The sequence below is a fragment of the Etheostoma cragini genome, chromosome 2 (genome assembly GCF_013103735.1).
Source record: "Etheostoma cragini isolate CJK2018 chromosome 2, CSU_Ecrag_1.0, whole genome shotgun sequence".
Taxonomy (NCBI): domain Eukaryota; kingdom Metazoa; phylum Chordata; class Actinopteri; order Perciformes; family Percidae; genus Etheostoma; species Etheostoma cragini.
In genome coordinates, this window is record NC_048408.1 from 20,944,464 (window position 1) to 20,972,402 (window position 27,939).

The 27,939-nt window shown below is 38.8% G+C and overlaps 1 protein-coding gene across 1 annotated transcript in view; it reads left to right on the top strand.

Annotated features, from left to right (window-relative positions):
• The window catches only part of LOC117956729 (zeta-sarcoglycan), a 332,748-nt gene that overhangs the window by 290,353 nt on the left and 14,456 nt on the right, over window positions 1-27,939 (top strand). The window contains exons 6-7 of the mRNA XM_034891961.1: window positions 2,380-2,452; window positions 25,371-25,494. Coding sequence (XP_034747852.1) covers window positions 2,380-2,452; window positions 25,371-25,494 — 197 coding nt within the window. The remainder of the gene's footprint in view (window positions 1-2,379; window positions 2,453-25,370; window positions 25,495-27,939) is intronic.

Here is a 27,939-nt window from a genome sequence, read left to right on the forward strand (position 1 = left end):
TTGATATTATATAGTAATATACTGTATATTGATATGATAACTACAACATCATTGTTGCTGTTTGATTTGTAATTAAATGGTAGTATTAATCATATCAGTGTAAAACAGTGCATCATGGTAAAGCTATAAGTGAATAGAAATGATTCCACAAACATTGTAGAGTACAGCATTTTGACAAACTCCCACACTCTTTTTCTGTGTTCAAGAAGAACTAAAGAAATTATTTTAATGATTTAAAAAGGGTTAGGAGCAGACAGTGATGGACCAACAGTGGGCTTCGACTAATTTGTGTAACAAGTTTCCTTGAGGACGCACAAAGCTTATAGGACATACGCATGCTGTAAGCTGTTAAGCAGAGTGCTCTTGATGAGTGCAGCCAAACAAGACTTGGGTCAGCAAGCAGAGTCATTTTTGCTGAATCGAAAAAAAAAGGTTAGAACAAAAGAGAGATACAGTAGGAACAGAAAGAGAGAGACAGAAAGGAAGGAAACAAAAAAGAGACTGATGGTGCCGTCTAAGCAAAGCCAGGTGATTATAATTGCAGGGGAAAAAAGACAAAGCAATTTCAGTAAAAAAAAAAAAAAAAAGAAGAAGTGAGAGACGATAATTGCCCTTTAGCACTCAACTATATCTGTTTTTCTCTCATTTACTTATTCTCTTTGATTGAAAATGAGTGAGAAAATCAAGTGGAAGTGTATGTAAGTGTATGTGCACACATCTCTATCTGTTTGCACGTTAGAATATGTTGGTAATTCTGTTGTTATCTTTTTCCAGTAACACACAAAATATGCATTTACACAAACACACAAATTCAAATTTCAAGGTGAACTACACAAATACAAAATACATAAACACAGGACTGGGTAATTGAGTACATATGTCTGTTAGAGGCACAAAGAATGTTGCCATCCTTTACTGATTGATGGAGGTCAGAGATAAGAATTGAAACAGTGAAAAGAATGCAAATATGGACAGATCCATATAGAGCACTTTTTTCAATTTAAACATGAACAATGTTTCCACACATTGCTGCCCTCTGCAGTGACAAAGGTGAATAGCAAAGACTGCATATCTAATGAGGATGGAGGCTTGCATGGAAGGCTGTTTGAGAATCAGCCAATGCAAGCCAGTGCCATGGCAGCTAGTGAGGTGTGATACTAGTGGGCTTACACTTGATTTCTGTTTATGAAAATAAAACTCCAGTGTGAATTGTGTTGGTTCCAATGTATTGGCTTTGCTTTGAAAACACTTCATGGGTGTTGTGTAGCAGGAGCGGTGCCACCACAAAGGTTATGACCAGCTCATAAACATGTTATGTACACAGGAGCATGCTCCGGAGAGTGTCTCAGACAATTGTAAATTATGAAGTGAATCCAAAAGTAACACTTGGATCAAAGCTGGATCAAACATGACCTGTGGTTGACCAAGTGAGAAACATCATTATACAGAGTAGACTCCAAACATAGAAACACACAAACCTTTAACTGCCATCTCCACCATTGTCCACCACTGGAAACATTTTCCCTTGTCTTGTTTCCTTCTGTTGGCAGTTGCAGAGACATACACATTTGTGCAGTGTTCACTGGGCCTTAGAATTATCCCTTAGAAAACTATATTTCCAACTGAAAAAGCCAACCCTCCGAGTTTAGGTCTTTTGGAGGTGCAACTGCACCTTTATGTAAATGTTGTCCTCATCCTCCCCCCAGGTCCTGTGCATGTACTGCTTCAGTATGAAACAATAATTCAAGTATCCCTTTGTTGTCAGTGAGCCTACCAATGGGAAGTATTACACTTGTAGCAGTGCTGAACATACTTTGTACAGTCTCAGCAGGAGCCATTGTCCAGTACTTCCCCCCCAAGCATCTGTTCAGGGCTTCAGGCTAAAGCAGAGGTCCTTGCTGCACACGGGGTGTTAAACACTGCATTATATCAGAGCCAACCTTGTCTACGAACAAATATGTGCATACTGCATGTAACTGTTCTGCACTAGTACACTGTGTTTTGGAGGGAATTCAATACCACCTAGGTTAGGGAAAGATTATGGCTTTGTTTAATTATTTCAAAAATCAAGTCAACACTGACTTCCAGTTAGATTCAGGACATAAAGCCCCCTCTCCAACGTTGAAGCTCCCTATCATCCCAATGTTGAATCCAGCTCCCTATCATCCCAATCTTCATACTAGTTACAACATTGGTACTACATGTTATTATTATATATATATATATACTGCTACTGGAAATGCTTTCATATTTGAATATAATTTGTATGACAGTATGAAAGTGTCTGTCTCAGCTCCAAGAAGAGTGATAGGATGCAATAGTGTTTAGGCTTTCAAACAGAAGCTGGGTGAGTTTTCTTTTCTCTTACCCTCTCTACAGGGAACGAAGGTGTGGTGTTCAGCCATTCTGTAGAGACATCGCATGTAAGGGCAGAACCCTTCCAGGACCTAAAGTAAGTACTCTTAATGATTGTGTGTGTGTGGGTGTGAGTGCATTTGTGTGTGTGTGTGTGTGTGTGTGTGTGTGTGTGTGTATGTGCCTGGCACGTTGATTCACTTTACAAGTCGCCCTTGTTAATATTTGAGTTGTGTTAGAATATTTATCGAGTGTGTGTTCATCTGAATAATTACTGAGACCACACCACAAATAAAAAAAATTGGGAAAAATATGTTATGTTAAAATGTAAGCGGCTGACTTAGCTAAATAGCCGCAGTCCTGTGGTACAGTGTGCTCCTGACTTAAATCCTCTTAGTGCAGAATGAGGTGTGCTGGTGATTGGCAGTCTGACAGGCCTGACAGAGGGAACAAAAGTCCTCTGTGCTACAGTGTACAAGGGTCCGGCTGTTACCAAGTGAAGCCTTCCACTGATACACGCACTTGAACCCATGTAGTACATGGTGTTTGCTCAGTTTCTCCTTTTTACTAGTAGAGTTCATTACCTTTTTAGCTGGCTCAGCTCGGTCTGATCTAAAGTTGCTTACAACAGGATCAGCTCAGACGGCTGGTTCCCCTGTAACTGCATTAGGCTAGACCACATCACCTAAATGTAGGCTATGTATCTTCTCCATGTACCCTCTCCTGAAGTGTGTTTAATTGTCTCGAGGTTACTTCATTACTAATGTCTCAGCTTCTTTTGGGCATTGTCAGACAGAATTTAGCTGAAGGGGCTTTTGGCCAGGGAGGAAAACACAAACAGAGAGGGAGGAAGGGAAAGAGAGAAGTTAAAGAAGTGATTGGTGGAAACCAACATGCATTAAATGCTCTGTACAAGGGTAAAAGTGGAGAAGGAAAGGGAAAGATAATTGACTGGATAGAGGGAAGTGAAAGCTGGGCTGGGGTAGGGGTGATGAAGAGGACAATCAAAAGACAGAGGGCAGATGGAGAATGAGGGAATGAGTTCAGGAGAAGGGGATGGGAGTTAGTGTTTAGAATAATAGATTAAATCATACCACTATAGCAGTAGCATATAATGGGATACAGCAAAAAATATGAAGCCTTTCAGGGTATGCAAAATAGCCACAGTTCCTTTAATTTATGGAAGAAATTGAGAAGTTTAAGATCTTAAACGCAGGTACAGGACAACTAAAAAAAGTGTCATGGTTTGTGTGTTTTTATTGACTGGCTTTAAAAAGAAGCAGAAGATTTGCCGAGACAATGTTTGCGTAGGCTGATGACACGACATGACATGACATGCAAGCCATTAGGAATTATTAAATGCGAAGAATTGTAAGACCATGCTGGTTGCTTAATACTCATCTTAAGCATTTATTTATTTTTCAATCATGCATTTAATCAGCTTGCATCAAGCTTGGCAGCTGCTCCATTAATGGCTCATCCCTCTCTAAAACATTTACAAGGACCTTGAGTCCCTGTTGGGGCTAATATTTTTTTTCACTGTGATCCACTGAGTAAACTGTCTGCTCAATATGATGCTGAATTTGAGCTCACTCAAGTGGTTGTTTGACTTAGTCGGCATTTCCCCGAACCAAGGGTACCTCCCTCCATATGTGCCACTCTTTTAGTTTCCATGTATTCACCCTATTTTAAGTGTCATGCTACATGTTTTGCATATAGCTGGCTCAATAAAGAGTCCAACTAGTGTATGAAAGGTAAGACTAAGGCCTCGGTTGCTAAGTGATCCTAGACATGTGTCAAGTCAAATCATGGACTTGAATCCAGCATGGGAAATTCGTCAAATGTTTTCATTCTCTTTCTTTCCTAAGTACTCCTGTTTCTCTACTCACTGTAAAATCCAACAAAAAAAATAGAAAAGAAGATTAATGTTAAATAAAACTGAATCAGAAACAGAGAGAATCAAACATATTTGACCCATAGGTATGAGATATATGTACAGAAAGAGACAAAAGAATGGTTGAAAGCAAAGCAGAATGGGTAGTAGAGGAAATTGGTCCTACATGCTGAGGGGTCGTAGGAGAGGAGAGGAAGGAGGCATTTTGAGCAGTGGGTGAACTAGGAGTCGGATTAGTTGAAGGAAACCGAGAAGTGATAAAGGGAGGTGTGGAGTTAGGCGGGGATGGAAAGTTACAGGGAGAAGGAGGAGAAAGAACATTGGGTCAATAGACGGGTCAGTGCAGATAAGCAAGGTGATGAAACCTGCAGTGAAGGTGAGGAAAGAAAAGACGAAGCAGTCCAGTGACTGTTGTTATAAACATATGAAGTGTTGTATTTTTCATCATGTGCAACACAGTTCTATGTCATTTCTGTGGAGTTACATAAAACAAACAGTAAAAAGCACTCAATGAAACAGTTTTGCCTGAATTGCCCTTGTCATCATCAGCGTCATCACATATAAGACTATCACTTCTTAGCAGCATACATACATATATGGCTATAGAAAACAAACATTACTCACATTTAACCATGCATGCACACAAAATAAATCCACATAAACATGCAAACATATATTAACAAACAAATTAGCACGCATATAATAAAACAAATCACAACATAAAACAACAGAAAAGTACTGATACACCTAGCAAACATTAAGTACAACCCACAGATACACACACACACACACTCACACACAGCATTTATGGATTAAAACCCACATTAAAACAAATTTATGGCATGCATGAAGTGAAACCACTTATAACCCCACACAGCTTTGTCAGTGCGACCTTATGAATAAATAAAGAACCGCAAGTGGTATGCACAAAGTGAAACCTTCACACACACACACACACACACACACACACACACACACACATACACACACACATTGACACATGACACTGACCTACAGCAGGGTTAATAAAATAGGTAAAATAACACTTGTGAAAAGGTGATTACATGCTTTGAATACTTCCCCTCTCTGCCGTTACAAGGTTGGGAAAGAAACAACGGACTGAAGCGTGGTCATTATCATGACAATTTCTCTCCTTTTTCTAATTGAGGTGTATTCGATGTGAACAGATCACTCCACACTTATTTCACTCTACAAGTAGTGATTATATCAACACGATTAAAAGAAAGCACAGGTTCTGTTCTCTTTTCCTAGTTCACAGGCACTTTTTTCACCAAAGATTTTAATCCCTTTCTGGTTGGAACGTTCTATCTTTCTATCTTTCTTTGTTTTCTCGTGGTATCTTTGTCCTCATCTCTCCGCTTTCTTATTCTCTGTTGTTGACTAACTCTCTTAGTCACACACACATACACTTTTGTCTTTGTCGTTCTCATTCTGTCTAGGTCTTCCCACATGTGCATTCCTTTTTTTCTGCTGCGAACTCCCCCTCTATTTCTGTCTGCTTATGAAAAGTAGAGTGTTGTATGGTGAAGGTAAATGGGACATGTAATGAGCGGATTGAAGTCCATTCAAAGCTAATGATCTATCTTAGAGTTTAACTGTGAGCGAGGGAGAGAGAGAAAAAGAGGGAAACAGAAAGATATATGGTTCACACTTTTCATGATAAAGTACAGGTCAGGAAAGATAAAGTATAGGTCAATCTGCATCTTTAATACTGCACTTTTTGTAAATAAATATTTGACGTTGTACAGTCATTTGTTAGTAGTTTAGCTTCATTGTATGCTGGGGACAGAATGAACTATGCACAGCTTGATCAGAGTAGACTAGTGCTTCTCAATGGCCCAACCCAGGGGCTATTCAGAGAGGGCACGTGAGGTGTTCTTGGAGAGTTTGATTTCATTTTGTAATCATTTTAGTCTCACATTCAAATGCACATGTCCAAAATTCTACAATTAGACTTTTACCACCATTATCTGTAGCTTTTTTGACGAGGCTCTCCCTGCTAAAGACAAGGATCTGTTTCTGAATCGCTTGCGCCCAGCTTTTTATTGTTTTTCTACAGTATGCTGAAATTTTAATTGAAAGAGGGTGGTGAGGGACCTGGATAATGGATATGGGGGCACTGGCTCAAGAAAAGATTAGAACCCTTTAAATTGAGTTAGATTGGGGCAAACACAAACCTGAGGGTTTCTGAATGTGGGGAAGTACTTGACAACTTGAAGAATCAAACACTACTGCAGTCCTATGTAGTTCAACATCTCAATTAAATGAATATGTGGTTGGGTTTAACTAACCCAAACTGCAGCAAAAACAAACATTGAAGCATTTGTATTTGCACTCCCTCTGTGTGACTGAGCCAAAGTAAAAGTAAATACAGAGTAGGCAGACCTGAAGTTGTGTGATGTGCCTATCAAAGTGACCAAAGAGGGATCCAGAAAAGATTTCTATCAGTGTGGTTTTAAAGACTTCAGGAGTGTTGCCAATGTGACTGAAGCTAAAGAGACATGAATGCACAAACAGTGCTAGAACTGGGTTATGCTATTAGCACAGAGATGGAATGCTCCACAGCCTGCGTTACAGAGAACACTCCAGGAACACTGTTGTAAGCTGTGTTCGCAGTATCCTTCTTTTTTTTTCAAAATAATTTTCTACTTTAAAGTATATGTAAGTGGAGCGGCCGGGAGGTAGACAGAAAGCAGTCGCTTTGGAAAAAGTCTTGTGCCTGGCATCTTTTTTTAAGCAGCACAGTTCAACATTCATCTAAGAGAAGCAATCGTGACAGTGACTGACTAAATAACATGAAAAAAAGAAGCGGGGATTGACAAAATGTAGGCAGCCAACAACAACAAAGACTGAAAATGGCGGGTACAGTTTACTGATAGAAGCAGCGACTCCAGCGAGTCCCTGTGATAGCAAAACTGCTTTTTGTTATCAGCACAACGTGTGGCTGAGGCAGCAATAACTACAAAAACCACAACAGTGTAAATGCAGCTTTAGGTAGACAGGAAAAGTTTCCATGGGAAAAGGTTCATTTTTTGGCCACATACAAAACTAAATTGGAGAAAGGTTGAATCAGAAGATAACTCATTTTCAGTCTGTTAGGTTGGGGTGATATAACTTTGAATTTGCAAACAACAGTCACAGGTTGGTTATTTTATCTATACATAAATCAATCAATAATTACATTTCGATAATATTTACCAGAATGTGAGCAGTATTGTGATATAAAATTGTATATACTGTGACAGAATTGTTTTCCATAATATCCCCAACCCTTTTGTCTTCATATAAAACATCACCATATTGACGTGTGTATGTTTTGACGAGGTATTTTATTGACAACAAAGAAGAATAAATGTAAGTTGGATTCAAAATAGTAGACACGCTGCAGGCCTCTCAATATTCCTATTTAACCTGTTTCATCAGGAACTTTGCAGAAACAGCTAGTAAGTTGATGTTGGGTCAAGATGTTTAGTACATGTTTTATTCCAAACAGTGTTGTATCTGATGGTCACAAGACAGTAACATCCTGATAATTCTTGCTTTTTTTGCACTGTAAAAATGTAGCTTTTCATTGTTGTTGCTGTTTTGTACTGTTTTCTTTATGACCATACCTTTTTAAACGCTATACAAAGAAAATATGTCATTGGTAACCAGAATGAAATGATAGCCAATAAATGAGAAAAGTAATCATACAAAAATGTGCTTCTTAAATCACTATACATCTTCATACCAGTGTCTTCTGTAACTTTTTTCGTTAATGATGTTGCATTTTGCAGGGGGATAGATGCCCTTTGCATCAGTAAAACACTACAAAGAGCATCTGGCATTAGGATCCTCTTGAAAGGACAACCCATTTTCTTTCTTTTAGGATTTTCTTTGGGCATTTTAGGCCTTCATTTTCACAGGACAGATTAAGACGTGAAAGGGGAGAGAGAGAGTGAGAATGACATGCAGCAAAAGGTCGCAGGTCGGAGACTAACGCGTGGATACTGCATCGAGGAGTAAACCTCTTTGTGCGTGCGCCTGTTCTACCAACTGTGCTAACCCGACCACATGTCTACTCAGTTAAGGCAAGACTGAAAAACGTCCACTGTGCCAACAAAGTTGTTGTTTGAAATGAATGAGGAGTATGTGTTTTTTGTAGCTATTGCTGTTCTAAACATGATCTTGATCAAACCGTAGCTCAGCCCAATCAGGACCAAAACAATCTTTTTTACACCTGGTGCATTTTGACCAAATCAAATACAAATCAAGCCATGAACAGACTTTCAGACATGTTACCCGTTATCTTTGAAGTACAGCATAACCTTTCCTTGTTGAGTGTTTCCATGACTGTGTGTGAGTGTATGTGTCAACTGTGATTTAAGGCTCTGACTTCAAACTTTCTTCAAACTTTATAGCCTTAACTCAGATAATAAACGTTGATTCCTGTTGTTTTTTTGTGTTTCCTCACACTTGTTTTTTTCCATTCTCCCACTCTAAACACCTTTGCTTTGTAGACACATTTGTGCTTCTGATGCAACTCAGTCATAACTTTGACCGACTGACAACATTTACAGACAAAAGAAACATTTAAAAAATTCAACACAATTTATTTGATAAAAGACATGTCCGTTGTTTCACCTTCTTTCCACCACTTGTTTTTCATTCTTTTCATATGCTTTGTCCACCACATTTTACTTGGACGTGACTAGTTTTATAGAGATGACAACGTCAAACATTATTTGTTGATATTCTTGTCATTGTTGTTAGGTGACAATCTTGGTCCCCATATTTTGAGACCAGAGAGAAAGGGTAGCGAAGAAAGAACAGTGTCACACTGAAATGCACACAAAATGTGGTAAGAAAAGGAGCATGTGTTAGTGTTTAAAAAAGAAAAGAAAACATTGACAGCTAGCTGGCATAGGTGTAGACAGAGATGTAAAGAGGGAAGAACTTCAGTCTGCCTATAAAATATTAAAAACAGAAAAACAGACAAATCAGTGTCTGGAAAGCTAGTGTCACAGTCAGGCAGATGGTTGATGGATATGTAATCTGCATATTTTTATATTTAAATCCTATTTTAGAACTATCTAGGTCCTAATTTTTAAGTTTGTGTTTTTTGTGCCTATCTCTACTGTTTTGGCACTGTATTTCACAGTGATCACTTGTCCAGTATGACATATTTCTCTTTAGATTTTCTGCTGACAAAGTTTTAGGTGCTAGAGATGTACTTGGAAGACCACAGCAAAAAAAGGTTGTCTTCCGGGGCAAATAAACACCAAACAAAAATATTAACGCAACACTTGGGTTTTGCTCCCATTTAGTATGAGTTGAAATAAAAGTTCTAAGACATTTTAATATGCACACAGGCTTTCTCTTAAGTTGTGTTCCTAAATTGTTAATATCGGTGTTAGTGAGCACTTCACTGCCAATATAATCCAGCCACCTGCCAGGCGTGGCATATCAAGCTGCTGATTAAACAGCATGCTTATTAGTATTTGAGTTTACAGTGCAGCAGTTTCCTTGACAAAACAACACAAAGCAAACCTCTCTGAACAGTTTTAGTCTACGCCTGCGTCATAGGGGCAGAAAAGTTTGAGGGGTCTCACGAGGCTGACTCTAGCGGACATTTGGTTACCTCATGTCTCTAACTTGATCTGATGCTTGGCTCCACAGTAGAGAGAAACAAGCTGCTGCACAGTCAATAGCTTCCTGTTTCTTTCCACTCTTTCATCTTCTTATCCCTCCCTTGGTGCCTTCTTTTCCTGTAAATCCTGGGGTCATGAGAAGGCTCCCTGGGGAGAGTTATCCCTAACACAGGCAAGGGCATCGGAAAAGGATTTGTGCTCTGTGCCCCTTCCCTCTATCCCTCGTTCTATTTCCATGTATCTATCTATACAGTACTTCCATCTGACAAAGTTAAAGAGGACTGCAGGGAAACTCAGAGCCCTAAACAACTCAGGGGCATGGGAAAGGATTCTATTTAGAAAGTGTAGGTACATTGTAGGGTAATGGTTTAAAAAGGGAGCTCAGGAATGTAAGTTCCTTAGATACAGAGCCAGATATAATAGTTTTTTAGATATAATTTATAATAGTTTTTAGACAATAAGAGCACACAAACACCATTTTCCACACAAAAGGTAATTATTTAAAACAAATTGCAGTGTACGTATCTCTACATGATTTACACTACAGAATGGTATTATAAATGTGGAAAATGGAAAATCTCAACTTACTTGATATTTTTATTTGAGCATCAATACTTTTCTTTAACTTTAGTTTAAAAATTTGTCTGAATAGAGTTTCATAAAAGAATGACTTTATTATTGTTATACGTCAGATTGGCTGTTCTGATGGTGACGATGTTAGAGGATGTTACCGAATGCAAATTTGCTTCCCATTAATTTCTTTGTGGAACAGGGCGAGACACATTTGCTCCCCAGATTGACCCACCTCCTTTGCTTTGCTCCAGAGTTCAATCTGATTGAATACAGTCAGACACACAGAATGGTGACGCTCCCCAATGTCCAGTCACTTTGACAGAGGGGATGGGATTGACCTTTCCTGCAGGATATTGATTGTTTATATACTTGTTTCTTACCTGCACTAAAAAATCAGATAAGCGGGAATGCGATTTGGCAGCATTACGTGTGAGGACAGGGACAGAGGTTAATGACAAGTTGATTGTTGATTATTATTGATTTGAAACAATAATGTAAAATCTACAACTTTGTGAATCGCTCCTGTCCACTCCTGCTTTTGGACCACACCACTCAAGTCAATTTCCCCCGTCAAGTTTTGGTCCGACTTGCAGCTCAAGGAGAGAATTGTTGTTTTGTATACGTGTCAAGGCAGGGTTAAACATATTGGCTTGGAATGTTTGACTTGTGTTGGAAACTACACACACATTTTTAATATTGAGAATACTCAAGTGTTATGCATCCCCAAAATTCTCAAATGTTTCATGAATTTCTACAAAAAAAGTCATAAAAATAACCTATTTTAGTTTAAAATATTGGTGAATGTAGGAGTTTCTTAATGATTTGGGGTTTAGGGATCCTCCACAGAAGCACTGAGGATCCTTAAATCACAGTTTGACCACCACTAGATAAACCCCCATAACAGGCTGAGGAGAACTGCTTAATCCATCCATCATTTCCATCCATCAAGTGGGAAATCACCAACACCCTCAGCAACTACTCCCTCAGGATGTTACTCCTAATAAGAATTTTTTTTTCTTTTACTTTTGTGTTTTTTATGCTATGCTCCCACTCATAGATTTTTTTCTTACCATCTTTGCGCAGGGAGATCAAACCCTCACAGAGTGAAAGGTGAATTTGTTCTTGATTTCTGTCCTTGTCATCCCTCTACAATATGTTTCCGTCCGATTTAAGCCAGATGCCGTGTTGAGCTCAACCTTTGTTCTGTCCCTCTCATTGTCTTATCCGTGTCTTGTAATACTGGTCCTCAGTGCTGCTGGTCTGTCCTAGGGGACAGGTTATGGCTGTTAATTGCATTTACCCAGTGTGCCAGGTGTAAACCAGCACCTGATTGAATAGCAAGAATGAGAGCAAGCGACAAAATCAAGGGTGTCCTGCTCGTTTTCTGATTCTTAGTTGGGACCTAAAGTTGTTCTACATGTTCCTCTGTAGTAGGTCCTTAAATGACACAAGGACTAATGTGATTTAATGGCCCTGGGTCCTTGGGCTACTTCCAATTTAACCCAATTACAGACTGTAAAATGTTGAAGTGTAGAAGGGAAGTAAATGAAGAAGGGATTGGAGAAATGATTCACCCTATGGGCATCGTTTTCCTCTCCTCTCTCACCCACTCATTCAACAGTTCACTCAACTCTGAATACGTTTCCAAACAACTAAAGCTGATGTTGAGGTCAGAAAATATATTGAATCACTTAAATTTCCTGTTTTTATCTAAAGTACTCTACTCACATTTATGCTTAAATAGATCAAAAACCAGGGAATATAGACAAGAGGAGTAAACCAAGACGTGATTCTAAGCACATGGCACACTCATTACCTTGAATATTTAAATTTCCCAAAGTCAGAGGTTTAACAATTAACCCAGAGTGCCTTGAATCTTCACATTAAAGAAGTATACTTCACATTTGCGTTTTAATTGAGGTTACAATCCTCCAATGCCTGGTAGAAACAACAATGTCATCTGAATTAAGGACCACTTCCTACTCACATTGTGAAGGAGTCTCAGAGCAGAGTTGATTTAACCAGGTTTTCCTGTGAATCAGCCAGATAGATGGGGCATGGTGTGGGATGGCAAAGCACCACCTAATTAGCTCCGCAAAAACTCAGAGAACGCGCGCCCCTAGCTGTTTTTTGATTAAAAAGTTGGTGTCTGTGTCAAAGTAATTGGAAATCATTAAAATTTAGAAAGAGCCACATTTTCTTTGAACTGTGCCTTTGGGAAAAGCTTCTCTTCACACTAAAGTTCCCATTAACGGATAACAGTTCACTTGCATGATAGTTTTTGAACAAAGCCTGTTTTTTTATGCTTAGCGTCATCTTGATTCAAGGATTGATTGCAAGTTTTGATAGGAAAAAAACTATGCACTTTGTTGTCATCTTTATCCTTCTCTTCATTCCTTTCATGCTTTAAATATTGATAACCACAAGCTGTGCTGTTTTTTTCATGATTGTAGATTGAAATCCTTACACAATAGCTAAATTCACTATTTCTTCAATGTATTTCATTTTCTTTCAAACCTTGGAGTTGTCACCAATCAGGGAAACCGAAAACCGCATTTGAGCTCCTTCAAAAACCACATTACCTTTCCTACAATTTGCTGTCCTGCGATTGGATTTTTGGATTCATCTAACACCCCCCTTTCCTTGGAACAACAAGGACAATCAGCCCTTCCCTGCTCTGTTCTGTTTTTTATTGATTAGACACACAGGGAAATCATTGAGAACAAATAGAGAGGGAAGGCAAGTCGAGTAACAAGCAAGCTTGGTTATGGGAACAATCCATAACGTCTGTGTGTGTGTTTTTGTGTATCTGTTAGATGGAAATTTTCTTCGAATTAAAGTTGTACCTTTTCCTAGTTATCAACATTGGGAAAAAAGGTATCCTAAATTTTAGGGAGACAGATAACATTGTGGCTTGTGGTGATGTGCTGATCAAATTTCTTGTCCTAATGGTGGCCGGTTTGTACTGAGCATTCTAACTTGATGCTCATATTTCCTGTGACGTACAGCTGTGACGTACATCATTGGGGTACAAGATAATCTAATTCAACTGAGGTTAGATATGCTTGACAATGTAATATCTGCATAGCCTGCAGATTTTAGATATTTTCTTTAATGATAATGACTTTCAGGAATTTTTTGCAAGGAGTTCTGTTTAAATCATTGCAAGGACTAAACAGATTGTATCTCTGACAAAGACACAAAGATAGAGCTCATCGCAAACCCAATTATATCTCATGATAATGAACAAGTTACTTTTAGCAACTGGATTAAAATATCACACTACAAAGGAGCTATATTACACAGTTCAGTTTTGGTTTGTTAGAAAAAAGATGAAGCATCACTTTGTTGAATTGGCAAGATGAAGAGTTACAGAAGCTTTTTACAATTTGGGCAAACCTCAGACTTATAACATACTACAGTACTACATACTACCAACAACTACAGTAATTCATATAATGATGTTTTTTTCCTTATGGACCTGTACCATGGACATGCCAACCATGTCTCCTAGAAATCAGTGAACATTGTCAGCATCAGTGCTACTACTAAAAATTTTTTTTATGGAAACCCAATTGTTATTTGGATTACGTTCAGGAGCAGAAAAAATTCTAGAGTAGCAAATGCTGCATTTTAGTACAACAAGCAAGTCCTTTATATGCAGTTCTCACCCGGTTGTTGTCCCATTCTCCTTTCCTGTGTCACAAGCTGTTCTCACAAGTCATTGCGTGATAAGAGTGATTCTTGTTTTTTTAATTAGTTCAGAGAGCTTTGAAACAACGCCTCAATAAACCTTATACATAGTTACTCTGTCACAGTTTGTCTATGTTGATGGTTGTTTGTCTTTGTCAGTTATTGTTTATAAATGGCTCTTTATCATTGAATGCTGTTGCACACATCTTGAGGGTGAATATGTGAAAACAACAACACCCATTTAATATTCAACATGTCTCCCCATATTGCGACGCATCTGTTCTTTGTGTGTGTGTGTGTGTGTGTGTGTGTGTGAGTGTAAGAGAGAGAGAGAGCTCAGCTGTTGGGTGTTTCTGTGTGTGGGTTGCAAAGATAGACGGCTGTTAATATCACATTTTGCGACAGAGCCAAATGTTCCACTGTGGATAAAGACTATTAAAAATGGCTGGAGGCTGTTATGGCAAGACACTGAAATCACAGCACATAAAATAACATTGGAGAACACAGAACTCACACACACATACCTGTTCATAGGTGCTTACACACACCCACAGAATTTTTAACACCTTGTATGCATACACGCACATGCTCCTAATCCAAACACAGCAACAGGCAGCTGTATTGTGTTGCAGAAACCCGGACTTCATGGTTGAAATTTAAGGCAAGAAATAATAAAAGGAACTTTGAGAATATGCAGTAAAACACATTGAGACCAGCCAGAGAAAGTTACCAACATAAAATGTACCTCTGACTGACTGACTTATTGGTAATACATTGTTTTACTGGCCCTGCTTAAAATGCTAAAGGCATACTACTGTTCCCTAAGGACAACCAGTAGTTTTTTACCTCTGACTCTGGGGTAAACTGTAGTCTGGGTAAAAGCATCACAGGAAGGCCCCTTAAGCGTTTGGATCAGACTCTTGTTTAGCCTACCAGTGTGCATTTCTAAATAGTACTTAAGTACTTACTTACTAAATAGTACTCAATTTATAATTTCTCAGAAAACTTCCGTTGAATGAAAATCTATAGAGCAGCAAAACCAATTACTTAGAACATGAGATGGAAACTCTTCTCTTTGACCAGTTAAGGACCAACAATTCCATGTAAAGATGTCTCCAATGACGCATAGGAAATATTGGAGGAGTGAGAGTGAAATAGCTCCAATCAACTAGGGCAAGGAATGAGGACAGAGACTAAAGGGGTTGGGGTGAAAAAGAAAACAAAAATGTGAAAGAAGTATAGCAGGCAAAGCAAGAATTCAGAAGGGAGGGAAGAGGAGGTGAGGGAATGGGAGAAACACTGATAGGATGACTGTAGGAGGGCAGCCAATGAGGCAAAGAAATAGAAAACGCACAGAGTTGATCTTGTGATTGTCTTTGTCTCTGGCACTCTCAACACACTCTTTTTCTGCTTCCCCTATTTTTCTCCCAATTCCCTGTTGTTTCATTATTCCCCTTTTCTTTCTTTTCTGTGTGTCCACTAGAGGGAGGGTATGAACTACCATTAAATATCTTTGTGTTTATTCGCTTTCTTTTCTTCCTTCCCTTGACTGGACAACAGTACCAATTTCAAAACAGTGTATCCACAAACACTGTTTTGATTAATTTGTTCATCTGTCTACACCCATACTACTTTTCCATAATCAGGTTATAATTACATCTAAAATTAACTATTATTCACTACAGATAAAACCCAGAATTTAAAAAACACATCTTCCTGCATCTCATGTTTGAAAGATGTAGAACATGAAGTTTCTTGAAACACACTCTCTTCTCCCTGTACTCACTTGCCCCCCAAAGAACCTCAGATTTATTCATTTGCTAGCTCAACCTACACTAATACACAGTCCAAAAAAGTAGAAACTAAACAACTTTGCTCACAATTGCATTTGAATTTTGACTTAAAATATGTTTTTAAGCCAAATGGCAATTGGGAAATTTGAATTTAAGGTGAATGTAAGGTATCCTGGCTCCGCCCTCCTACATACTTCTGCTTGATTTTCATTTTCCTTCACTACACCGTTTGGGTTATATTCTTGGGATTTCTCCGTACAAATCTTTGCCGGTCCAATCAGCGAACAGAGGGAGTGGCTGATTATGATGACATTGATGTTGTGTGCTAGTTTCAGTTGTAGTTTGGTAATGGTGGCGGAGAAAGGTGTGGGAAAAGCCATTCGGTCTCCTGTGGCAACCCTTGACCAGGACAATCTTTGCTGATGGCCATGATGTTGTGGCTCTCCTCCCCACGGGGTTAAGGAAAAGTAAGTTGAGTTGAGTTGGCTAAGGCGAACGCTAGCAATGCTAAGATGACGTCACAACCACACGTTAGCGATTGGTTATGGCAGCTCCAGAGTAGCTCTGGGTAGATCCAATAGTTCTAAACTTCAACAAAGTACCCGCCTTCAAGTATATATATTCACAAATATTAAAAGGCAAGGAGAGGCAATCAATGCAAATAGTGGTGCTTTTGAACACAACTGCTATATATCTAACTTATTGTGAAATAAATGATGTCTGCATTGTTTGGGGAGGTAACATCATGTATTAGTGTTCTTGTTCAAAATGGACACCCTAGCCTATTTGAAATGAAAGCCAATGATAAATGACGTAGAAGTAACTGCTTTAAGCAATGCAATGGTTTTTGACTAATTGGCACTAAGGGGAGTTGAGGTTTCATCTATTAAAAATAATGGAAAAGACCTGGCAAAGAGTATTCTACCCACCTTAGTTACACAATAAATAAATAGGAAATACAAATAGAGAAAATCCTCATAAAAAATATAAACGTGTGCTGAATGCAACATGCAGTACATTGACTTTATTTATCCTTGGTTTATGCCTCCTATTGTGGGATTATGTTGCCTATGCCTATGCCTTTTGTTATTTCTTAAACTTTGTGCCAAAGTTTTTTTTTCATATTATCAGCACAAAATGCAGTCGAAGCAGTGGTGTCTGTACATTACAGTGGAATAGTAGGGTCAGGTGCCTTTCCCAGAAGCACTTTATCAGTCTTTATGGGAGCAGAGTGACATTCACAATCTCATTTCCCAACATATGTTCTTCCATCTGTATAACCAATAATGTGAACAGCTAAAGTTGCACAATTGCAGATACGCCTCTAAACTGTAAAACTCTGTGCGAGGACACACTTTCTACTTATATTTTACATGTTGTGTTAATCCCGGTATATTCTGCAATTATTTATTGAATTATCTTCAGTGCTCTGTATTTGTTCTATTACCATCTATATCCTTCTCTATGCTGCTGCAAATACCCATCTTCCCCGCAGGGATAATTAAAGTTTCCTCCAATCTTGAGAAAAATACAAGATAGAACCGTTTGTGAGGCATATTAAATAACAAGGAGTGTAACACAGTTGCTGTGGATGTCTTTAACGCAGTGGGGGCCTGTTGCTGCCTCTTAAGATGATGTTGCTTTCTAATGTCACACTGAGCCCTAAGTCTGCCAATGTGATTGATTGTTACGCAAGCAACTGAAATCTTTCAAAATTGTACTTTTGAGTTAGCAGAGTATTATTACTATCAAATTGAAATCTTTATATATGACTTCTTACAGCTAAAAAAGGTTAGTTTTTCAACTTTCTATAGACAACATGCTCCTTATTCTTATCACATCATTAAAAAGCTATGCTTTACAGAAGGCGTGAGCCACAGATGGGTGAAGAGAACACACTACACAGACTAAAGGCACTGTAGTCTTTTTATTGTCTATGAGAGGGAGCTCTAATGTTCCTCTTCTCAGATGGGTTTTCTGTCAGGCCCTACTGTATGGAATACTGAGACAATGCTAATGAAGCAAAGCATAGACCATCCCACTGTTTTTCTGACCTCGTACCTACAATTGGGAGCAAAGCAAGTACACATATATACCTTTTCCTGTTTTCCTGCATTTGTTCATGTGTTAAATCGAGAAAAACAAGAAACTTTATTTCTTATTTTTAGATCTTTTGTCTTACTTTTAATGTATTTGGAAGTAGCAAGCAACATTGTGTCTGAGTTGAAATAGTTAAGTAGTATAACTCTTTTCTTCATGGGGCTAATTAGTGTGCATAATGTAATAAGTGTAGATACCAGACTATACCAGTTGCACAAGAAAAAATTGCTTTAGTTGTTAAAAGTTGAACCAGAGTGAGAGACTTTAATGCACAGACAGAGTTAAATGGAGGTGTTTCAGTTGTCTTTGTAATGTTCTGATCTTGTACATTCCATACATTTTAGGTAAAATACCTACTACACATGGACCTGATGAGGTAATAAGATCCGTCAGTCAGAAATGACACTATTAAACTTCATTAAAGTTTCAAGAGATCTACCCTTGAAAGATTAAGACACAGACAACAGAACAAGTTAGTTATTTCGTGACCAGATATGTTGCTCACATGAAGACATGCATTCACCTTAGTCACTATTGTAGTAGACATAATATTGTTAACTTTTGCATTTTTTCCTCTCACCCATCTATTCTCTACCTACTTTCTTTTCAGTGTGAATTATTGATTCCAACTCTGTCTCTTTTCTACCAAAAACAAGTCAACGCACATTGGATGAAATTGCGGAGGAGTGAAGCTAGTCTTTCACTACTGATTAAATTATCAGCTTGGCGCCCCTTCGAAGGCACAAAGGCATGAAATTGCTTGACATTTTTTCTCCTTACGCACTCTGCCATTAGCCATTTCCTCTGCAACATTTCACAGCAAGGAGGACAGCGAGAGCCTCTGAAAGTCGTTTTGGAGTAACTGAAGGATTTGTCAAGCATTGTGTTGTGTAAAGGCGAACAGATGTACGAGACATCAAACGTTACGGCAAGACACAAGCACCAAACTGTTTAGGATTGATAAAGTTACTGCGGGTAAACATACTATCTGAAAATGGATATTTTAATATCCAAGGATACATTTCTGTGCTCATACACGCACACACACACACACACACACACACACACACACAGAGTTCTGCCTCTTGCTCTGTCTGGCACACACAAACATGCACACACATTCTTTCCACAAAGACAAACCTCTAATGTACCTTGCCACTCTCCTGTCCCACCTCAGTAATTCAGTAGGGACTTTTATAACAGTTTAAAACAGCCCAAGGCTTTCTCTTTTCACACTTTTTTTCTTTTTACACCTGCAGGATTCATAGGGCGGTTGCACGTCGCATCACCCTCCCTCAGCCAGACACAGACTCACTGCAAAAGTCAGAAAACTTTGGAAATGCCATATTTTTGCATTTTGTCTTGTTTAACCCTCTTGAAGTCAAAGGCTGTCACTTTTGCTGTCTTTAGTCTTATTTCAATGCATCACTCAGCAGCACTTTTTAAAATTGGAAAACTTTTTAATGTGCCTCTTGGATGGAGTTGAATGGTGGCGTCAGGAGCGCTGAGACAGGTGACGGAGCATTTAGCGTGAAAAGGTTAAAGGTTTGCGTCCCAAATGGTAAGGTGGTATGGCTTTCAATGGTTCTGAAGCAGAAAAGGGCACGATGAATGTCAGCCAAGTCTTCTGGGGAATATAAATCACACTAAAAAGCCCTAAATTTAACATTTTCAGCAAGATGTTTTGCACAACTTCACACACTGGTTTCAAAAAATACATCAAATGGAGTAATTTCATAGCAGTGTAGTTTTGTACCCCAGCAAGACGACCAAGCTTATAGGATGCATGATCTGAAGGGGAATTCAATGCATACATTTTATGTGTTTTATGTGTCTTTCTTTTATTTGTGAAAATTCTCAACTCAAGTCAAAACTAAATATTCCTGATATCATTGAAATGCTAATATATATGTATGTTTTATTTACACGACAGAATCAAGCATGTGTGGATATGTTGGACAGTCAGAAAATTTGAGGGTTTGTGCAGGTTACCACCCCAAGAGAAATGTTCTGCCGCGCTCCGTGATTGAGACTGTACGCAACAATTTGCTTCTGTGTAAAAGTTAATTTCAACAAACTGAGAATATAGTTTAAATTAGGAGAGGTAGGACAAATAAAAACTACATCACATATATGCCCTGTCTAGTGTTGAAAACCCGGACATGCATTGCAGTTAAGGTCAGTACTTAAACATAATGGCAATTAGGAATACATTTAGTTAATGTAGGCAGGAGCAGAAAGGACAAAGTTGGAGTGCAAATCAAACTAAGATATTAAATGTTTAATTGGCTATATACAAATGGGATTTCTGATTGTACTACACAAGATACATATATTATGGGAGATGCATATTGAATGATTCATAGATAACATATGTAAATATGTACATAAATTACAGTAGTTTCTACTTTTCTATCTTTTCTGTCTTTCTTTTTGAATATTTAACTCCCTCCCCTTCTGTTTTTCACAAGAAATGAATTAAGATAAAAACCATTTCATGCTGATTTATTTCTGTCCTGCTTATCTTGTCAGGTTGGACAAATATGGCGCTGTATGAAATGGCCTTGTCGCAACTGAAGGTCAAGACAGATCTATGAGCGAGAGGACGGGGCGAGGGATGGTTAGTGTATAGAGGGAGGAATAATGTAAGACTTGGAAGCAGAGAGGGAAGACAGTTTTCTCTAATAATAATGAATTGGAAAGATAACAGCTTAGCTGCAGACTCCTGCTATCTGCACCACAAAAAAACAACCACTCAGAGGCCTGACCAGAAACCCAATTTGGCCATGTGTGTACATTTGTTTGTTTATAACTGTCACTAAGTAACTTATGTGTCTGTGAAACAGCACTGTACATCATGTGTTTGGTAGTCACAAGACTTGATCCTCTGTTCACTGACATGAAGGAAGGAGACCATGAAGATACAAACAAGTTTGTCTGTGAGTGTGTGTAAACAAGACAAGGAATCTCTAGAGCAATGCTTGCAGCTCTGTGGCTTTGCACTTTGAGCTAAATCAGTCAGCATACTAACATACTCAAAATTACAATGTTAAAATACTTATGGTAAGCAAGTGTAATGTTATCAATGTTCATCTAAGTTTAGCATGTTAGCATGCTAATGTTTGTAACTTAGCGCTAAAGACAAAGTACAGCTAGGTGCTGATGGGAATGAATTAGTTCTGCAAGTATTTGGTAAATATAAATAAGACAGATGGTGGTGATAAATCAAAAGAAGGGAGTTCACAAAGTGCATTACATAAATGCAACTACCAAACTGCAAATTGCATCCACCCAGTAGTTGTTGAAATAACTCAGTTGACCAGTGGTGGACTGACTGACTGACTGACTGACATTGTCAAGAGCCATGCGGCTTAAGAATGGCTAAAAAAAAAAACATATTATCATGGGCAGCTCTGTTATGCTGTACTTAGACACAGTGGTGCTTTGACCATAACGCTGATGTGAGCATGGCAACATGTTCACAATGCCTGCTAACATATAAATGTTTATCAGGTATAATGTTTACAATGTCTACTACCTTAGTTAAGTGTGTTGGAATGCTAACATTTGCTAAATACAAATAAGCACCAAACACACAAAGTGCAGCTGAGGCCTGTCCAATCTTTGTCACAACATTTTTAAGACATTATTTTCCTCAAAGTCACAACATAACAAGTAATTTCGAAGCCCTTATGAGAATGCTGATACTTCAAGTACATGAGCACAAGACACATTCATAAATTAGGAACATCATCATTCACAGAAGAGCAATAAAATACACAGCATTAACACTGGCCTCCAGACTATCCTCTAACATATAAATTATCCAAAGTTAATCAAGTTGAAACTTGTATGAAACCTCAAACCCAATTTTTCAGCGGTTAATCGATGTTCATGGCAATTTTATTATGAAACCCATTCATCCTGGTCGTACTCACTGTAATGCATCACACGGTCGCATTTTCTGGGGTTTTCTGTTGCCAGCACCTGACAGTGAAAGAATTGATTTGTTCTTGCGGTTTAAGAATTGAACATGTTAAAGGTTATGGAATCTCCCGCTGGGACGCTCTTCCATTTCCCTCGGTGTCAAAAACTTTATGGCTCTCAATAACAAATAAACATTTAAAAAAAACGTTTTTGGTGGTCAAACTGTGTAACTTAATAGTTGAAATCTTGGAGATATAAGTATGCAGATGTGCTAGATTATGTCTCAATTATGGCAATTTATAAATGAGTGAAAAACTGAGGCAAAATAATAAATGGCATGTTTGTTAAGGTAAAAGACTGGGGAGTTAAAACAGAGGTTAAAGCAAACAGGGAGTTCGACGTTTAGATGGAGGGAAATGGGCGAGAGACATAGAGTGCCAGCTAGTCAGTATGTATGTGTTTGCATGCCCATCAGAGCTAGTTTCAGCCTTCAGCAGTAATTGCCTCAACTGTCAAACCTGCGGTGAGCCTCACATCACATCTGTTGACCATGCCAGCAAGCTCACTCTCTCTCTCTCTCTCTCTCTCTCTCTCTCTCTCTCTCTCTCTCTCTCTCTCCCACACATGCAAAGGATAATAAATAATTGGATACGTTTCGTTTTTCACTTTTAATTCCCTCAAAACCCCAAATCTCTTGTCTGTCTGTTTGTTTGGTCTGTCTCTGTTTGTGAGTTCTGCTGCACACATTCTGTTAAAATCAGATCAATAAGTCACACCTATTGTTGAAGAACAATGCCAGAATAAGCCTCTCCTTCTGCTATCTATGCTAGCAAGCTAATGTCACATGCTGAAAATAGCAAGTTTGGGCGGACATTTCTATTGTACAATAAGGCGAGCCTGCTTGGTTATTTCTCTGAATGATTTTACATATTTACAAAGAATATGTGTATGACATTTGCTATCTAACTGGGAAGTTTTGTGACAAATTGGCGGGGATTTCTATGGGCTTAATCTACATGGCGATACATTGCTTAAAGCAAATGATGTTAAACATGTATCTAGCAAGTTTAAGTAGCTCATGTTACTGTATAGTGTCAACAGTTAGCTCTGTTTAATATTGTATGTGCCTCAAATGTTCCACAAACCAAAGGCAAAGGCACCATTACTGCATCTGAAACCCAAAACGATGGTGATTGGTTTAAAGAAATGCAAACAACCCAGAGCATCTAAATTTAATAAAATACAAAAATAGTGCAATATACTGTATATCACTCAGATGCTCAGCACTTCACAGCAGCGGACCTTTTCTCTCCTTTAATCACACCTCAAATTTTCCTCAACCCAAAACAAATACCACACTCAGACGGGCTGACGGACAAAATGTTTTGGTTTGTAAAGGTCTTTCCGTTACACCTAACAAAATACACAGCACATATTAAGTCAATTAGTCTGATGCAAACTCACAACCTCCCATTTTCATTAAATTAAGAGTAGCACATTGGTTGGGTGAGATTACTTAATTCTGATGCAAACCAGCCTCCTATAAGCATTTTCTTGAATCAGGTGACATTATCTCCACACTAATCTGCTCTACTTCAGCTTTTTTCAACTTAATGAAGGAAAAGTCTGAAATCCAATGATCTGCATTTGGAAGTAATGGAATTAACTTTTTTTAAATGCAACACTCACCTAAATGGCTTCTCAAGGTGAATAATTTTTGCAATAGAATGAAACATCTAGCTAATAGAGAGTAAACACTATGAATTTTAAAACAGCAAAAATGGTGCTATGGTGTCTTTTAAAGTTCTCATTCATTATCCGGGTGCAACCAAACACGGAAAACCACTGCCAAGGGAGCTTTATTCTGCCTTTTAATGTTTGGTTCTGGATATAGAAACCCTAAATTGTAGTATTCAACAAAGGTCCTGTGAGGAGAATATACATTTTCTCCATCCTGGGTGCACAAGTGAAGTGAAGGACATTAACAAGAGGAAGCATGGTACCATCACTCCCAGCCAAGGTTCCTATGGTCCAAGGCACTGATGCTTGTTTATTTTGCTCTTTTGTTTGGCTACAGACTGGACTCAAGTCCTAACTTAAGTTATTCTACCAATTGGCTTCAATGCTTTATCCCTTTAACTTTTTTTAGTAGGGATTGGGAATCCAACCTTCTGCCGACCCTTGAGCAAAGCTTCTCTGGAAAAGTGCCCTTATAGCAAAGCATTTTTTTGTATTTGATCTATGTTGTGAGCATGCTGTTCAATTTGTCATACTTACACTTCATAAATTCAGTCTGCTTTGCCGAAATCGCTCTTTATTTAATTTCACTTGCCAACATGCCCTTGAGCGAAGCACTGTGCTTATCTAACACCACCAAGCTGTTTAATCATCTCATATTGCTTCCAACTTTGAGTCAAAGATTTAGCTACTGACCCCTTACGCTCCAAGGGGAGTGATGCCAACCATAGCCAGGGCACTTTGGAGCAGTACAGTATAACAATTATTCATTCTTCATATTCATTCTTGTTGTTTTTCTCAAAGTCAAAGGAAATAGTTACTTCACAGTTAGAAGTTAGCAAAAGCTTTGCAAATATCAAAAAAAGTGCACATGTCAGGGCATGCTACATGCAACCATACTCCTGCAACACAGTGAGCTAAAGTGCAGTATTTGTTGGTATATGTCTTTGTTTTTTTAAAGGGCAACGAACAATTCGCCAAATGAAAATTGTGCAAAAGTGTGTTGCTGACCCAGAAACCCCGAGAGGTTCTATCGTGTCACTACGTACCATAGGAATCTGATTATTTAGTCCTTGGATAAGTCTAATATTACCGCAACACGTTTAATGGAATGATCAAAATCCATTTTAATTTGTTAAGCAACACACTGATCAACATATTCGTTGCACGATTATATATGTAATTTGCCTTATTTTTGTAGAAGTTGCAGTAATTGTACCAGTTTTCACAGGTCATCTGTGAACTATCCAAATCCAACGGGATTGAGGAAGATACAATGTAACAAAACAGCACTTACTAATTTACTCTTTATTTCCAAGTTGTGTATTCAAGAGGCACCATGTTGTTTAATGTTTAACTTCATGTCCTGTATTTCCGAGCGGTTGTACTCCACGGAGGTCTTTAGTCAAGACTAAACATTGAATCAGGGAGTCTTGATTTGTGCTTTGTTGTATTAGCTCTACCAGCAGAACTGCTGTTTTGATTGAGCAGCTGGGGGATTGAGAACCTTCACAGTCAACTCATTATTGATCCAGTGGTATTAGTCTATGGTAGCTGAAGCAACAGAACACTGTCTCTTCAAACTGCATGTCACTTCAGGTGGGTTTTCACAGCTTCCAACATGACCTAAGTGTTTGTGGTTCTCAGGCTGGAGTCGCCAACTCGGACCCTGACCCTGGAGGCCCCCAGAGGGGTAGAGGTCAATGCTGGAGTGGGAGACTTTACAGCGTCCTGTAGGAAAGACCTTCTCTTGCAGTCCTCAGAAGGAGAGGTGAGTGTGTTTTCCTCTGTTGCCTTGTTTGTGTGGGTCTGAATGTGAACGTATCTGTGAGAATGTTCTTGTGTGAAGGTGATGTGTCTGTGCTGTGGTGTGCATGAGTATTTGGTTGGAAGAGAAATAAACAAAAATAGCTTTGCCCATGTGTAAATACAATGGACAACACAAACTAGCAAATGTGTGTGTGTGTCTGTGTGTCTGTGTGTGTGGCACTCTATAGTGTTGGGCCCGCTTCATTAAAGTACCTTATTAGGCTAATGAGCGTCATCAATCCAGGCGACCTTGTCCTCCTTTTCTCCCTCCTCCCCTCATCCCTCCTTTCTTCCCTTCTTCTATTAAGGAGAAGTGACTTCATTAAAGCTGGTTTGATAAGGTTCCCTGTCACTTGCTGCTGCTGCTGTCTGTATGTGTGTTTGTATGTATGTGTGTGTGTGTATCATTGTTAGCCTGCTATCTCACTGTCAAGCTCTTTGCATAGCAGCCTGCCACGTTGCGTGAGCACAGAAGCAGGTTTAGCCATTATCCTTGTGTGTGTGTGTATGCATCAGCCTGCCATGTTGCGTGTCTGCTGGAGCATAGTCTGTCATTAACTCAGTAATTAACAGAACAATGGCCTTCTCTCTTGCGTCACACTCACTGTCATTGTCAGTCACACACACAAGCACTGTCTTCTATCACAAATGCACACACTCTCTCTCATATACACACACACAAAGAAGACACAGATAGAAGTCTCCTAAACTAAAAGTTTGACGCTACTCTTTAAAACTCATTTCTCATTTACTTCACTCTATCACAAAACTTTTTTTCTTCTTCTTCTTCCCTCTATTTTCCTAATCTTGTTTCCGTCCACTAGGCCTTACTTTTGTACACAACTTTATCTATATGACCAGACACCAGGAGGTCTGAGGTAAATTAGCACAAAGAGGTCACTAAACTCTTGGGACAGCTCTGGCATATTAGTTACAAAATAATAAGACAGAATGTCAAATATGGTGCAGACAGGCAGAGGGGCATACAGTATTGCAGAGAGGTGTGTAGAGAACATAGAAAAGTTTAATCCAGTGAGGTAACTGAACTAAAATAAATGAAATACTGTGTATAAATAATGAGTCTTACACAACAAAGACATTGATTGAATGTGTGTCTCTTTATATGTGTTAGCCATGTGACAGATTGGTCTCTAATCTAGTACATACTGGGATAATATCCCCACTGCAACTCCGAACCAAATAACATTTCTATAAAATGAATACATTCATGAATTTATAATTGAAGGTATTACGTTTTCCCATGACACCCACAGGCTCTGTGGCGACGGTAGCAAGATTACTGAAAGTTGGATTGGAGGTTAAGTCCAAAAGCACTGAAATAACTGAATGGGGACTGTCTTCCATTGAAAGAGTTTTGGGGGCAGATAGTTGCCTAAGTGTTCACGTCTGATTCATTTTGTTTTTATCCTGTTTTTTTGGACTATGTCATGCACTTCCCTGATGGAGGGAAAACATGAAATCACCCTGCTCAGCAGTGCACATTACATGTTGTCAGTGTGTCACTCAACCAAGCTTGATGGCTGCCATTGTCAGAGAGGATCTGAAGCTCTAATAATGTATGTTGCGGATTGCACCCATGGTGCCCATCTCACATTGTGGCATATGTGTCCGTTTTATTGTTTAGTTTTTTTGTGTCAAGGCAAAAAAAGAAAATTGAACAAGGCCCGTTGTTCAAATTCCCCTCTCCCCCTTACCATGTCTCTCTTCTCACATTTCTCTAATATCTCTCTTTTTGTCATAGCTCTCATCCTTGTTTCCCTATTTTTCAACTTTCTTCCCTAACTCCTCTCACTCCTCACATCTCTCCCCATCTTCCGCTCTATTCCTATTTTTTGTTCTTTTTTAACTTTCTTCTTCTACATCTTCCTCTTATCCTCCGCCTTCCTCCTATCCTTCTCAGCCTCTCAGTCCTTCATCTCTAAGTAACCCAGCCTATCTAATTAACTTTCCACTGCTAGGGTTATACATCACTGTGGCTGTCACTTCCCAAGGAAAGGGGATGGGAGGGAGGATTATAGTTTTTACCTCTTTTTTGTCATCTCTGTCTTTCTCTCTCGCTCTGTTTCATGTGTTTCTTTGTCTCTCTCTGGTCTTTGTTCGTCCATTTTCTCTCTTGATCTCTCTCTCTCTGTCACTCTCTCTCTCTCTCTCTCTCTCTCTCTCTCTCTCTCTCTCTCTCTCTCTCTGTCATCCCTGCATAAATAGATGTATCCTTATTGATGATGAACAATAGAATGAAACATGGTGTACCAAAGATCGTGGTGTGGGTCCTTGGCTTAAGACAAAAAGCCGTACTGTGGCAACCGTTTGCCAGATGCAGATAAAAACCTGTTTGCCGCAGGAAGCCTTTTCAGCGTGGCTAACTGTTCAGAAAGGCTTGAATCTC